We start from the raw sequence: 14,791 nt of genomic DNA, 5'->3' as shown, positions 1-14,791 counted from the left end.
TAACATTGCTTATTATCTAGCCAAGAATTACCATAATTATTAATAAAGAAAAATTTTGAGGGCGTTACAAATTCTACTTTGAATTATTTTAAGAAACAAGAAGGAACTGATAAAAACGCTTAACAAAATAGTTTCATACCTTTCCGCACAAGAACAGGGGCTGTAGCACTGGGATATGGAACATATTCTTCTCATCATTATTTCTGCGGGAGCAAGATAATTCTGAAGCGAATGCCTTCATTTTGTCACAGCTACACACCTGCAAAGTACTTAGCGACGGCCATTCCGAAGTATGCATTCCAGGGTATGAACATCTAAGGTACGGCAATCTTAAGAGTTTCAGACGCCGGAAGACAAAAGAAGGGTTCACTTGATCAGCTCCTTCCTCTGAAATGATATCCTGCAAACTCACACCATCGTGTATCTCCAGATGTTAGAGCTTCTCAAAGAGATTCTGATCACAGAAGCTGAAGATATGTGTTTTAATTTGTGACATCGACAGACAATCAATCGTGTTAAACTTTAAAAGCCAGGAAACGTGACTGGAAGTTGATTGTGCCGAATTTTTTCCACATTAAGTTGATACAGCTCCAAAGCCTCCAAGTTGGGCAACACTGTTGGTTTGAAAAATATTTTGTAGTGGAAATATTTGGATCGCAATTCTCACACAATATATAAAATTGCCATAATTTAGAAATCATACCTTTGCTTTTTCGCTGGTATAATCTAGGCTCTTAGATTACGATATGTCACCACCAATCTTGTTAGATCACGATCTGCCACTAATGATCTTCTAAGTTATGACTTAAGTTTGATCTGCACTAAACGTGTGGGCGCACTTATCACTACTACATATTTATCTCTACTAAAAGCAACTCACAAGACAAAAAAAAATTCTCTCAAAATTAGAGAGAAAAAATCTTTTTTTCTCTGATTTGTATATTGGGACTACTCCCTCATTTTAGAGAAAACAAACTCTTTTATATATCTATTTGGTGGAAACCTAGACTTCTTATTTTTTCTCCCATTTTTTTAATTATATTAAATCAAATTTGATTTAAATAAAAAAAAACAGACAAACCAAAAGTGGCGTTACACTTATTCTTGTTATAGGGGCCCACGTTGTAAAAATAATACAAGGTCCCTTATGCACAAGCATATTAAAATGAGCTTCCTACTAAATAGTATATTTAGACTTTTAACCCAAATAATTAGTTATCTTGCTTATCAATCTAGTAATGATGCAATCAATTAAATGAGCTAACCCATGGATCAATATAATACATACAATAGTGGCTACAATAATTAGGTCTATAATTAAACTACCTCGATTATTTAGTTCCAAACCAACTCCACTAAAAGATTAGAACTGACCTCCATAACTACATGTTATCTAGGATAGTGTTCTCGAATAATAATTCGACCCATGCCACATTGATTTCTTTACTGAACAATCTTTTGTACCACATCACTAATTAAATCGATATTTCAACTATCCAATCAATTTAATTACATCTTATTCCTTGACACTTACTGATTTTATCTAATAATCATTTTTAACATACTAATTATGTTGACACACTCTGGGCAAAGAATTCTATGATCAAGTACCGAAAACCCGTTAAGAGATGTGTTGTACAAATTTTGTATTGTTAATCTATAATCTCACTGCTCATAATTACTTCCACTAAGATACCGGATAATCTTGACTACAAATGTATGTTGCGTCCAGTGGTAACTCAAATGAAATGAAAATAACAAACATGAAACTATAATTAACTCAAGATTGAGATTGCAATAAAATCAATGTCTATGAGATTTAGTAAGTTTAACAGTTATTTCAAGGTTAATTAAATTTCATATGTGATTCAGTTCAATGTAGTCAAATTACATCAGTAAATTCATACATGATTAAGACAAATTATTCAATGAATTTACTACAGTTTAAATATAAATAGAGCAGCCAACTTTATTTATCAACTGCGAACTTAATTTATTTAGTTATAAGATAACTTGTATTTACGTCTTCTATGAATCCATATGATGATCATATAAATACATATAATATGATTAAATAGATCTTATTCAAAATATTTATACAATTAAGAATTTTTGAAAAATATTTCAAATATTTTATCAATCAAAAAATAAATAAATTAATATACTTTAAAGAGCACATCAACAAACACAACCTACTAAAGATAAAGTTTTAGTTAGAATTTTAATTCCTTCTTTTTTTTTTTTTTGGTCTTATCCACGAGGTATCCTGGGGAGGGCCCCAACTGTGGGAGACACCTTTAAGCCCGTACCACAACCCAGACTAGAAGTCCCCGCTCGAACCGGGAGGCACAGGTTCTCCCAACAAAGGCGACTTCCCTGCGACTCGAACTGGGGAGCAAACCCAGTCAAGCCACTTAAGGGGACTCCATTGCCAGTGGAGCCAACACTTTGTTGGTAATTCCTTCTTTTTCTTTTTTCCTAAATGATTTATTTTCAACATAAATATCCTTGTCATCAAATGAGAATGCATGGTAGAATAAAATAATAAAGAAATAATTAAAACAAAAAATGTGTTAGCCTACCTTCTTGTTGAACAAATGTGTCGAGGCATCCAAACGGATTTCGTTGGATTCTTGTCTATTTGGTGATGCTGAAGGTGGCTTCACTCCACAGCAAAAACTTGTAAGCTTTGGAAGACTTCCCAGACTCAAAGACCTTAATTCATCGAACTCTATCTCCTCGATTGCATTATTGTTGTCGACATCAGCTTCTCCACCAATTGCAAAAATCTCTTCCACATTGCTGCAATCAATAACTGCAATCCTCTCAGCTCTTGGAAGGCAGTTTGTAGCAGAGAGCAAGAAGATATTACTCAACTCAACACAATATTCCACTTTTATGGTTTCTAGTTCATTGAAAGACTACTTTCAGTGGATCAATACATATCCTCTCCAAGTTAGTCAATTGTAAAGAGTAAGTGACTCCAAATGAGGAAAGGAATCACAGGGTACTCTGTTTATTGAGTCAACCATACAAAGCAAGTCAGGATTATTTTGAACTTTGAGATGCTTTAATTCTGAAAAGCCATCTGTGTCCAATTCAAAAAGAACATTCTTGACACCTTGCAACTTGTCCAAACATAAGTATTCAACGTTCCTGATGCCCTGCAATTTGTTCGAGCAAATGGTCGTAGAATTAAGCTTGAGCTTCAACCTTCTTAAAGTCTCATGAATGGCGATTGAAAAAGATGGCCGACTGAATCTAAGCCAATCTTCTATGGAAACCTCCGAAGGTACACCCGACACATCTCCTACGGAAATTTTGAACTTTTCAAACTTTCTACTGAAAAAGCCTTTGGGCAATGTATTATCATTTCTAACATCTATTTCAAGCATGGCCAGCCGAGTCAAATGCATCAATTCATCTAGGCCAGCACAACCTTGAACATCCCATTCAACAAAGCAATGTCTTTTATTCAATTCTTTTGAACGAGATAAGCATGATATGACATTGGGTGCAATAACTCTTAGTTGGAAACAATTTGTCAAATCTAACAGCCTTAGCTTAGTCAGTTGACCTAGTGCTTCGGGCAACTGTACAATGTCAGAATTGTCAATGCTAAGGATTTCTAGATTCTTCAACTTTCCCATAATAGCTGTCTCCCAACATGCATTGATCTAAACATAGTGTTTGAAGAATTTCTAACAGATCAATTGAAGATGGCAAGCAAAATAATTGCATCCCAGTAAAATCTACAACTTTAAGCTTTCTCATCCCTGCAAAAATGTTCTCTGGAATATTGATTTGAAGGTAAGAAACTTTGGGAGATATGTATAAAATCCAAGTTACGGGCATTCCAATCCTTCAAGATGCTTGTGAATACGACAATCTCTTATAGAGATCGCATAGCAATTAAATTAAATTTCTAACTCCGTCTGTGTGGAGGGGAAATGTGTACGCTCTCTTGAGATTCAATTGCTACCAACATTTCAAACTTTATAAACTCTCCGATCCTTCATAGCTCTGATTATGGGGTCCGCCTACCTTGCACCTGTTTTGTGAGTAAACCATTAGATCTGACTCGTAAATTGTTTCAACGACATGGATCCAAAGGTTTATGTTTCAAACTTTATGTTTATGGCCCCTAAAAATTTTCACCTCTTTCACTTCTGGAACCCATGCTTTCTGGCACATGCACCAATACTTGGTTGCAACGACATGGTGCTCTTTGATAATTCAAAAATCCAATATGATTTATAGAGAATTACAGAATTGTGGTACGTGATAATTTGCTGATGTAATGAGGGGCCGAAATTCTTATACATGTGATTAAGTTATATATGTATAATTAAGTAATTAATGAGCACTAGTTGGGGGTATTTGTGTCCATGGAAATTTACAGCTGGTTGTTGACATTATACTGCGGGTGTGTAAGTGTAATCATGGATCTGACCATTCAAATTAAAAAATGGGGTTCCCGCTAACTTACAGAACTAGTAATTATTACGTTTGCAGATATGTTCCTATACGAGAATCTTATCATAAATTGAAAGAATACGAGAACTTGATTGGGCAGGTCATTACATAATTAGAAGGGCACAGCTGGTCGGCAAGAACACTTAGTATGTCCAACCAATCACAAGATGACAGATCAAATGGGGGTGACTGCTAAAATTATTGACGATATGGACAATAATGCAACCTCATTAATAAATTCTAAAATGCATGAAAATTTGACACGCCTCAACAATTTTTTTTAAATAAAATCTATATTAATCTACGGAAAATAATTTGAAGATGCAATAAATAAGATATTAATTTAAATTTACTAATAATATTGACATATGACTAAATAATAAAATGTTCATTTTAATTTTTTTTAATACACTCACCATACTTTTATTTCAAAAAGAATAATTATTCGGCCTTAGCCGATAGTTTTAGAGAAATAATAATGATTAGTAGCACTTATATGTCTAAATTTTGAAACCTATATTATTTATCAATTTTCAACAAGAAATATAGATTACAATATAATTCAATTAGAAATAGATAAAATGGGAGTGAGTTACACCGAGCAACAAAGTTTTGTCTTTGATTAAGATTATTTGATGATAAGAATAAATTGATTATGATAACTTTTAAAATTTAATATTTCATCAAACATAAAACTACCTTAATTTTCAAACTGTAATTTATAAATATTTATCGAACATTTTGTGATTACACGGAAACAATAGAATTAAATTAACGATACTTTTTGAGACTTTTATTTTTAATTTTGTTTTCTTTTGAAGAGTTAGTTGCACTGGTGATTGCTGGTGGCTTCTTGGAATCATTTAAGTCGAAAAGGCAAATCATTGAAGGCCAAACAGACCAGCCAACAACTTTATGCATGAAAATTAAGCACAACATTTACAGGCACATTGATAGCATTAATTTCGTCAATCAGTTGTTAATATCATATGCAGCGCCACCTACCAATGGCGACTGATTTCCATGTTGTAAATGATCCTGTTATTTTCACGCTTGTATCTCCGGCTCCTATCATTAACAGGCACATTGATGGCTTTTTGGACAAGGATCCGATCGGTGGCAATGAAATAGACCAGCTAGCAGCCAACAAGTTTTCTAATGCATGATTTGATACCTCTTGCATTTTCTAAGCACTCTTTCCATGCCTCCTAAATTTTGAAAGTTGGATTTTGTGAAGCAAAGTAGCAAGCCCAATGAAATAAACAGAGGAACAGAACAAACAGGGCAAGAACTAAAATACAGAACAACAGTGATGACAATAAACAATTGGCAAAGAAGATTGATGCTAAATATGTTACGATGAAGTTGTTTCATAGCTACATCAATTTTTGCAAATTTTAAACTCCTTTTGTTCCTTAACTTTAACATTTTTCTTAAATTTGAAAATTCGAGGCAAACAAACTGAGACAACAAATCCTCTGGTTTCAGCATCATATATGTTTGGGGTAATTAAAAGAGCACTAGCCGCGCATGCCCTCATTACCTGACCGAGGAAGAATCTCCTCGGCCTAACAAGCTATGAGCAGATTCCCGATGCCGGAGCACTCTCTGAGGTGCAGTTATGGCCAACCAGAGAAACTCCTGTTGTTCCTTCTCTTACCATATTTCTTAAATTTGAAAATTTGATTCGAGACAAACAAAAATAAAACAAATCGAGACAACAAATCCCCTGATTTCAGCATCATGTATATTATGAATATCTCTAACATAATAAACTTATCATCTAAAATACTTGAAATTTCCAATTAGTAGTAATAATAATAGACAGCAACAACAACAATAATGGTAAAATCACAAGATTGCTGATAAAATTTCATTTGCCTGCACGTCTAATAAAACTCTTCTGGGATATTATGTGCTTTTATTCATGCAAGGGCTGACGTGTGTTTGAGATAACAAAAATAAAACTGAAGATAAATCAGAACAATTATGAAACCTTTCAATGAAAATTCAAACATATCTCGTATTAAATATCAAAATACATCAAAAATTTATTGTATATAATACAAGGGGTGCAAACAAATGGTAAATTTAAACATCTTTAGTCAAGCAATGTAGCGCCTTCGAAACTTACAATGCTCAAATGAAGGAAACAATAGTTATCGCAACACTCACAAAGCTGTAGCGATACAATGAAGTAGAACAGCAAAGATAACACAGGAAGCCCCTCAGCATGTAAACTTTTAATACAAGGAACACAAATGTCAAAGAAAAATATCTTTGATTCCACATCCTGCAAAAGAAGAGTGATAAAGTTGAGACCTCGGTAATCAAAAAGAGCAACATAGAAGTGCAGAAAAGATTATTATTTTTCTGTAATCTGAAGGCTTTCAACACAAAAGTGTTGTTCCTTTCAATGACATTGTCAAGCAATTTTATCATAAAAAAATTTGCACAATCTTAAGGAATTATAAATAGCATACTATAAAGCCTTGACTATCAAACAAAATCTCAAAAGTTCAGACCAAAAGACATCCAATGATGAAAAATTTGCTCATAAAGCCCTGAACGAAACATTAAAACTTCATTTCAAAGTTAACAATAAACCAGTGACGCAATCTAAATAGTTCAGGTGAACCGATGAAACAAGCCACGAGAACAAATAAATAAAATGAAATTATTTACCTGGGACTTTATTCTTCTATTTCACAACTCGAAGTAATATATTAAAAAGCCAATGCGATCACAATGTATCGTACTTCCTCAAATTAGAAGATGACCCTTCCAACATCTGAAAATAAAATTCTCATTCATTAATTTGACAAGACTTTTATATTATGAAGTTAAAACTAATGATTCATGAAGTTTTGATAATTGAAAAAGATTCCCAAACTTTTGGCAAAATGTCCGTTTTAAATTGGACAATTTCAAGAATTAAATACAAAAGTGTCTCACACTTTTTAAAACCTGATCATGCGCTTAATCAATAACAAATATTCTAGTTGTCGATGATCTATTTTCTGAATTTTGCAAAAACTGCAAATTTTGCAAAAATTTCCTTGGGATTAACCGTACCTTTTCAGCATGTAACTCTTGTATCGTAACGTTAAGGTCATTAGCCCAACGACATTCACCATCTCCCTCTCCATACCAGACGTTTACTCTCGGCGGTGTACATAATTCTCCTGTGGTGAAAATCTTCATCTTGGGACAACCAATCACTTCTAAATCTCGTAAAGATGGGAATTTGAAGGTGTAATTGCCGGAGCAGAAACTTGTGAGGCTATCTAAATCAAGCAGAGTCAACGCCTTCAAATTGCTGAAAACAATTTCATCTTCTGCTCCATCTTTCTCACTTGTTACCACTTGTGTCATTGCTCTGCTTCCACATACCTTCATTATCCTGAGTCGCACTAGACTCTTTGCTGTGGAGGATGTTACCAACTTCATCAATTCCTTGCAACCCCAAACTTGCAGATCCGTCAGATTTCGGAAAGATACCGATGACGATGGCAATAGAACAATCAGATTTTGACAACAATATACTCGTAGAATTTCAAGATTTGTGAAAATGAAGTCTAGTTTGGAGCCTTGTTTCCACAGCTGCTTCAGATCATTCAGTTTGTACGGCTGTAAATGTTTTACTTGTGAGAACTTGCCCACGTGCTTCTCCGAGTGTCCTTCATTTGATAATATCTCTGTGTATGAAGTACGACTCAGATAGAGGATTTCCAGATTGCGAAACTTCTCAAGTAAACCAAGCGGAAAACAAGCTGAGTCATCTTGCACAACCTCAATGTATTTAAGACTGCCAAATAGGTTTTGTGGGTAATCACCCTGCAAAATCATCCTGAAATCCTTTCCACTTAATAGGAGTTTCTCCAAGCTGGGGAAGATCTGAACATCATCAACTCATATAAAAACTAATTAGTTCTATTGATGTTCTGTCAAACAATTTTGAGTAATACATACATGTACAGTGGGTATTTCTAAAATCTTTTGTTTGTGAGTTTCTTTGCAACAAAGAATCAAACGTAAAACATAAGAAACAGTAAGACTCAACTGATAAAAAATCAAATAAATGGTTGCATATATACCTTTTCGATCAAGAACAGAGGCTGTTGTGCTGGGATAGGAAGTTGATTCTCATCAATGTTTCCATGGAAGCTAGATAACTCAGAAGCAAATAACTTTATTTTGTCACAACCAAAGACCATCAACGATTTTAGTGCCGGCCATTCCGAAGTATGCATTCCAGGATATAAACATCTAAGTTCTGGTAGACGACCTAGTCTTAGAAATGTCAGCCGCGGAAAGATAAAACAAGGTGGCACTTGATCTGCTCCTTCGGAAATAATCTCAAGCAAACCCATACAGTTGTATATATTCAGCTGTCGGAGTTGTTCAAAGCTTCTGAGCATAGAAGTCGAAAATATACATTTTAATTTGTGACATTCCCCCACGATCAATTTAGTTAAACTTTGAAAGCAAAGAAACATGGCTGGAAGTTGATTTTGCCAAATCTTTTCGACAGTAATTCCAATCAGCTTCAAATCCTCCAAGTTGGGGAGCACAACCTAAACATTAATTTTTTATTAGATCCAATATAAGCTGAGAAGTATCTTCTTTGATTGTAAATATAAGCCATCAAAACCTTCTTCCTAAGTGACAGCTTCAGTGCGTGTTTGGTATTTGATTATTTGACAATCTAATGTACCAAAGAGTTTGACAAATGTAATTTAAAAGTAATTATTAAAATAATGTGCTCAATATTATTTATGAATTATAAAAAACCTCTTTTATTTTTGAAAAATAATAAAACATGTATTTTATAATAGTAAATTACCAAACATGCATGTGTACCGAATGTAATTTAAATAGTAAAACAAGTATTTTAGTTATTAATTTTTTTGTTTACTTATGTTTAATATTGGATTTTGCACTTAAAATAACTTGCAATGAGAAAATAATAAGAAATATTCCAAAAAAACTCGAAAAAAAAGAAGGAGAAGAGGAGAAGAGGACAAAGAAGAAAAAAAAAAGAGGTCAAAGGCCCCAAAAAAGGAAAAAAAAATACTTACTTTATTTTGAAAAAATAAAAATAATGAGTGCAAAATTAATTTTATTTATGGAAAAATAAAATAAAAATATTGATTTTATCATTATTCATCTAAGTATTGATTAAGATGTTGTAAATAAAAAAGTTTTAAGGTTTAAAACATGAAAATTATATATATATATATATATATATATATATATATATATATATATATATATATATATATTAAATAATGAGTGTGTTATATGGGGTGTTCATAGTAATCATGTAATATTGACTTATAATAAATTGTGCTTAACGTAATTCATATGATAGATATTTTTGTTATAAAATTTTTATTTCAGAGTGTTTAGAGTAATTTTTGAAGTGCAAATAGCTCACCCATTTACAAAACATTGTGTTAAACTTTTTTCAAATATGGTTTTTAGAAATCCGTGCTAAAAATGATTTTTTGAGAATTATTACCATACCAAACATACACTTAATATGCAATTTAATTCACATTATTACTATGTAAAGCGAGCTTGAGTGAGTGTGTGAGATTCTAATTTCCAATTCTCATTTTCTTTTTCCCTTATAATTCATTTTCTATAGTTGTCATCAAACGAGAATGCACGATAGAATAAGTTGAGAAAGAAAAAAGAATGCTTTGGTTTCATTATAACAGCTTACCTTCTCGTTGAAAAGCGGTGTCGAAGTATCAACCTTGTCCTCCTCCAATAAACTGATTTCGGTCGAGCAAGTAGTAGCTGTCAATTCCTCTTGCGACCCTTGTGTATTTGGTCTCTTTACTTCAGAGCAAAAACTTGCAAGCTTCGGAAGATTTAGCAGATGTAAAAATTTTAATGCAGCAAACTCTATCTTCTCCACTGCATTATTGTTGTCGACATCTGGTTCTCCACCAATTGCAAAGACCTCTTCAATCTTATCGCAATCAAAAACTGCAATCCTCTCAAGTGTGGGAAGGCAGCTTATAGAAGACAGCAAGAAGATATTACTCAACTCATCACATTTTCCCACCCTTATGGTTTTAAGTTCACAGAAAGACTCTACTTTGAGTCGATCAATACATACCCTCTCCATGTTAATCAAATTGTAAAGAGTAAGTGACTCCAAAAGAGGAAACACATCACGAGGTACCCCCTCCGTTGAGTCAACAACGCACACAAAGTCAGGATTATTTTGAACATGGAGATGCTTCAACTGTAGAAAGCCCTCAATGTCCATATCTAAAAGAACATTCTTGACACCTTGCAGCTTGTCCAAACACAAGTATTCAACATTCTGGATGCCCTGCATTTTCTTCGAGCAAATAGGCTTTGAGCTAAGCTTCAGCTTTATGGTTCTTACACTCGAAGGATTACTGATCAAAACCCGTCGACTACCGAACCATTCATCCGCACGCACGGGAGGCTTGAATGACTCATCTCCTATTGATATTTTGAACCTTTCTAATTTTTTTGCAAAAAAGCCTTCTGGTAAAATACTATCATTTTTGACATCTATTTCTAGAGTGGTCAGTCGCGGCAATTGCAACAACTCACCAAGGCTGGCAGTACTTCTTCTACCATTAGGTCTTTCAACATCCCATTCGATAAAGCAATTTTTCATGTAGAGTTCTTCTAATCGAGTTAACCTTGATAGGACATTGGGTGCAATAGCTTTTAGCTGGAAACAATTGGATAAATCTAACAACCTTAGCTTAGTCAATTCACCTAGTTCTTCAGGCAACTGCACAATATCTGATTTTAAAAAGCTAAGGATTTCCAGATTCTTCAACCTTCCAATAATAGCTATGTCTCTCAACATGCATTGATCCAAACATAGTGTTTGAAGATTTACTAAGAGATCAATTGAAGATGGCAAGCAACATAATTGCATCCCAGTAAAATCTACAACTCTAAGCTTCCGCATCCCTGCAAAAAAGTTCTCAGGAATATTGATTTGAAGGTAAGAGTCTTTGGGAGATACATATAAAAATTCGAGTTGCAAGCATTCCAATCCTTGAGGAAGCTCCTGAATACGGCAACCTCTTATAGAAATCGCATAGCAATTTTCAAGTGCTTCCTTTTCCGGCAGCTCCAACACATCCTCATTTTTTGCCAAAAATACATGATGGTCCCGGCAAGCAATTGATATGCCAACATCGCGAACGACGTCATGCATTGAAAATTGTTCGTTGCTACCTCCCTCAAGCAACAAACAAGCGTCTTTAAGTTTATAGGCCAATGCATATAATTGGTTTCGTGCATCTTCCATCTTCTTGACTCCTTGGAGTATACCCAAACCCATGGAGTATTTAAACAGGTCTGAAGTAAAAATAGAATTACCCATTAGACTACAAAGCAGAAAAATTTTCTTGAGCTGCTCACCTTTTAAATACTTGAAACTCAGCTCGATTCTTGAATAAGTATCTGCCGGCAGTCCTTCGAAGTTCATCACTGAAGGCGTCTGAAGTTCTCGCAAGGCATTCTTCCATTCATGCACAGTCTTGTCTCTCATTGCCCTTGCTGTTGTAGCTAAGGCAATAGGCAAACCTCCACATCCCTTGGCTACATCTGTTGCTGTAGATTTCAGCTGACGATTTTCAACATAATCACCCGCCATCGTCTTAAACAATCTCCAAGCTTCTTCTTCATTTAAGTTGTCAATAAAGAAGTTATGTTTAGAATCCATATCCAACAAAACATTACGATCTCTTGCTGTCAGCAAGAGTTTACAACCTCTATAATCATCACCAAAAGGAATTCCAACAGTCTCCAAATCAAGATGCTTCCATATGTTATCTAGAACCACAAGAATCTTCTTCTCATTCTTCAACTGTTCATACAGTCTACTCGCAGTTCTAGATTCAGTTTCCTCATGCCATGCCAGACCCAAGTCCTCAGCAATATCCCGCTGAATCTTTTTTATGTCTACAGTTTCGGAAACCTCTGAAAAGGCTATTTGATCAAAGAGCTTGTCTGCCAAGGCTTGCCTAACGATCTCCTTCGCTAGAGTCGTCTTTCCAACGCCGCCCATGCCGTACACTCCAACGATGCTGACATTAACATCAGTCAAAGCGTTTTGTATACACTTCAAAGTAGAAAGCCTTGATCCAAAGGCCTCGTAACCTTTGTGGGACTTGAGCCATATCTTGTCCGGATAGGTAAGGTAGGAAATTCTATCAAGTCGACCGGCTTCTTCTCGGCACTCAACAAGGGCCTTCACCTGTGTCTCTGCTTTCTTGCTAAGCTGATAGCGAGCCTTCAAATTAGGACACAGCCCCTTGAGACATCGCTTATTTGCAGTCTCTTCATCTTCCATGAATTTGGCATTCACCTCATCAATGATCTTGTTGGCGCTAACCAGCCACTTCTCGACTTTCTCTTCACTCTTTTCTCCTTTTTTTTCGGCCCCAAAAACTCTGCGCTCAATGCTCCTAATTTCAACCTTCAGGCTCTCGGTTTCTGCTTCGAGTTTCTGAATGTTTTCATTGTAGTTACGCAAGTAATCAAGTTGGCGTTGTGTCGGAGGAGCCAAGCATTTCACAACTTCTAAAACAACAGTAACAATGCTTTCCACCATCTTCAATCTCTTTTTTTTTTTTTCGTATTTTTCACATAGAAATAGAATAGAGTCAACGACAGGTCAGTTGATAATCAAACAGATAATGGCGAAATTATGTTTGTACAAAACAAGGACAAAATCAGTGTGGCAGACGAGAATCAAAATGCTTTTGAGATCAGAAAATTGAAACAAGAAAAAGGTTTCTTCATCCAAGGAAATGCAAAGAGCTGATGGCAAAAGGAAACAAAGCTATATAGGAAAAGAACTAGCACTAGAAGCGACCACAATCAACAGAAGCAAAGCATGTTTGAGATCAAAAGATGAAAATCCGGAAAAGGTTTTTTGGTCAAGAATTGAATGCAAATCATGGATGACAAAGTTACAGACGTTCAAGCAAGGAGGAGGATCTGAAGAATACAGAGATCAGAGAGAGAAAATGTTTGCTGGCGAAAAAATTTTTAAGACTCTTTCTATCAAGAAATATTCCTACTGCACCCCCAAGACTTTTTTTGGTATATTGTATGACCTGCTAAATTGCATCCTTTATAATTTTTTGAACTATATATTTTATTTTTTACATTTTATTCATCTGAATAGGATGTTGTTTGAAAAATTTAGTGGAATATATTAATTGAATTTTAATTTGATTGGACAGGAATTGGACGGTGTTCAATTATTGGATTTCTGTTCAATAATTTGTATATATTCAACAATTTCTATGCAGCAACCCCACAACCCTCTTTATTAATTTGTATGTAGTCACAATAGATTGACTTGGGGGTGAATCATAAAACAATAAAAAAAGTTTTATTTTAAAACAAAAAAAGGATTTTCTTTTATGGTAAATGCTAAGTTACAATTATTGTAACATACATCTCTCATGTGAACCACACAATAATTGTGTGGTTCACATGAGAGATGTATGTTACAATAATTGTAACTTAGAGGCTCCCTTCTTTTATTAGAAAGAGTTGTTCCCACTTGTCAATGATGTTGACGTGTCCAGCTTGACGCGACCCACGTCTAAGAAGCTTCCTGAACCTGCACCCCTTTTTTCTAATGCAAATGGATGAAAAAACAAGTAATTAATTAAGAAGATATAGTTGGATATTAATTTATTTCCTACCAATTATTATTGACATAGTGGCATCAATTGATATAGACCCAAAAAAAAAAAAAAAGAAGTTATGGCCAAATGGAGCAGCCACCAGCCAAACACCTTTTCCCGGCCAAAAAATAGGTCAGCCAACATCTAATTATTCCAAAGAGATGATCAGATTGTGCTCATTGCAAACATTTGATGGTTTAATGACTACTTGTTGAAGAAGGCCTTATATGGTCTTAAATAAGCTCCTAGGGCTTGGTACAGCAGGATTGATGAACACCTTCAAAGTCTTAGATTTATTAAAAGTCCAAGTGAAGCTACATTATATGTAAATGAACAAATACTAACTCAATTATAGTTTCTATTTATGTTGATGATCTCCTTGTTACAGGAAGTAATGAGAAACTAGTAAAGGGGCTTAAAGTGGAAATTCTCAAAGTATTTGAGATGATAGACCTTGGCTTGATGTCCTATTTTTTGGGAATGAAGGTGAAGCAAGATTAAGATGGAGTCTTCATAAGCCAAAAGAAGTATGCAAGGGAAATACTAAAAAAACTTCACATGGAGGATTGCAAAAGTACCAGCACACCAATGAATTAGAA

The 14,791-nt window shown here is 34.6% G+C and overlaps 1 protein-coding gene across 1 annotated transcript; it reads right to left on the bottom strand.

Moving 5' to 3' along the window:
• Positions 1–6,479: 6,479 nt before the first annotated feature.
• On the bottom strand, positions 6,480–13,607 carry LOC127902778 (probable disease resistance protein At4g27220). Its single transcript, XM_052442837.1, has 5 exons — positions 10,208–13,607; positions 8,574–9,053; positions 7,552–8,373; positions 7,162–7,267; positions 6,480–6,769 (listed from the first exon to the last, which is right to left on the bottom strand). Exons 1-4 carry the CDS (start codon positions 13,100–13,102, stop codon positions 7,220–7,222), a joined length of 4,245 nt encoding a protein of 1,414 aa, XP_052298797.1. The 5' UTR covers positions 13,103–13,607; the 3' UTR covers positions 6,480–6,769; positions 7,162–7,219.
• Between the last annotated feature and the right edge of the window lie 1,184 nt (positions 13,608–14,791).

Source organism: Citrus sinensis, chromosome 5 (genome assembly GCF_022201045.2).
Source record: "Citrus sinensis cultivar Valencia sweet orange chromosome 5, DVS_A1.0, whole genome shotgun sequence".
NCBI classification, from domain to species: Eukaryota; Viridiplantae; Streptophyta; class Magnoliopsida; order Sapindales; family Rutaceae; genus Citrus; species Citrus sinensis.
Note: the sequence above shows the minus strand (reverse complement) of the source record. Positions and strands in the feature narration are given on the sequence as shown.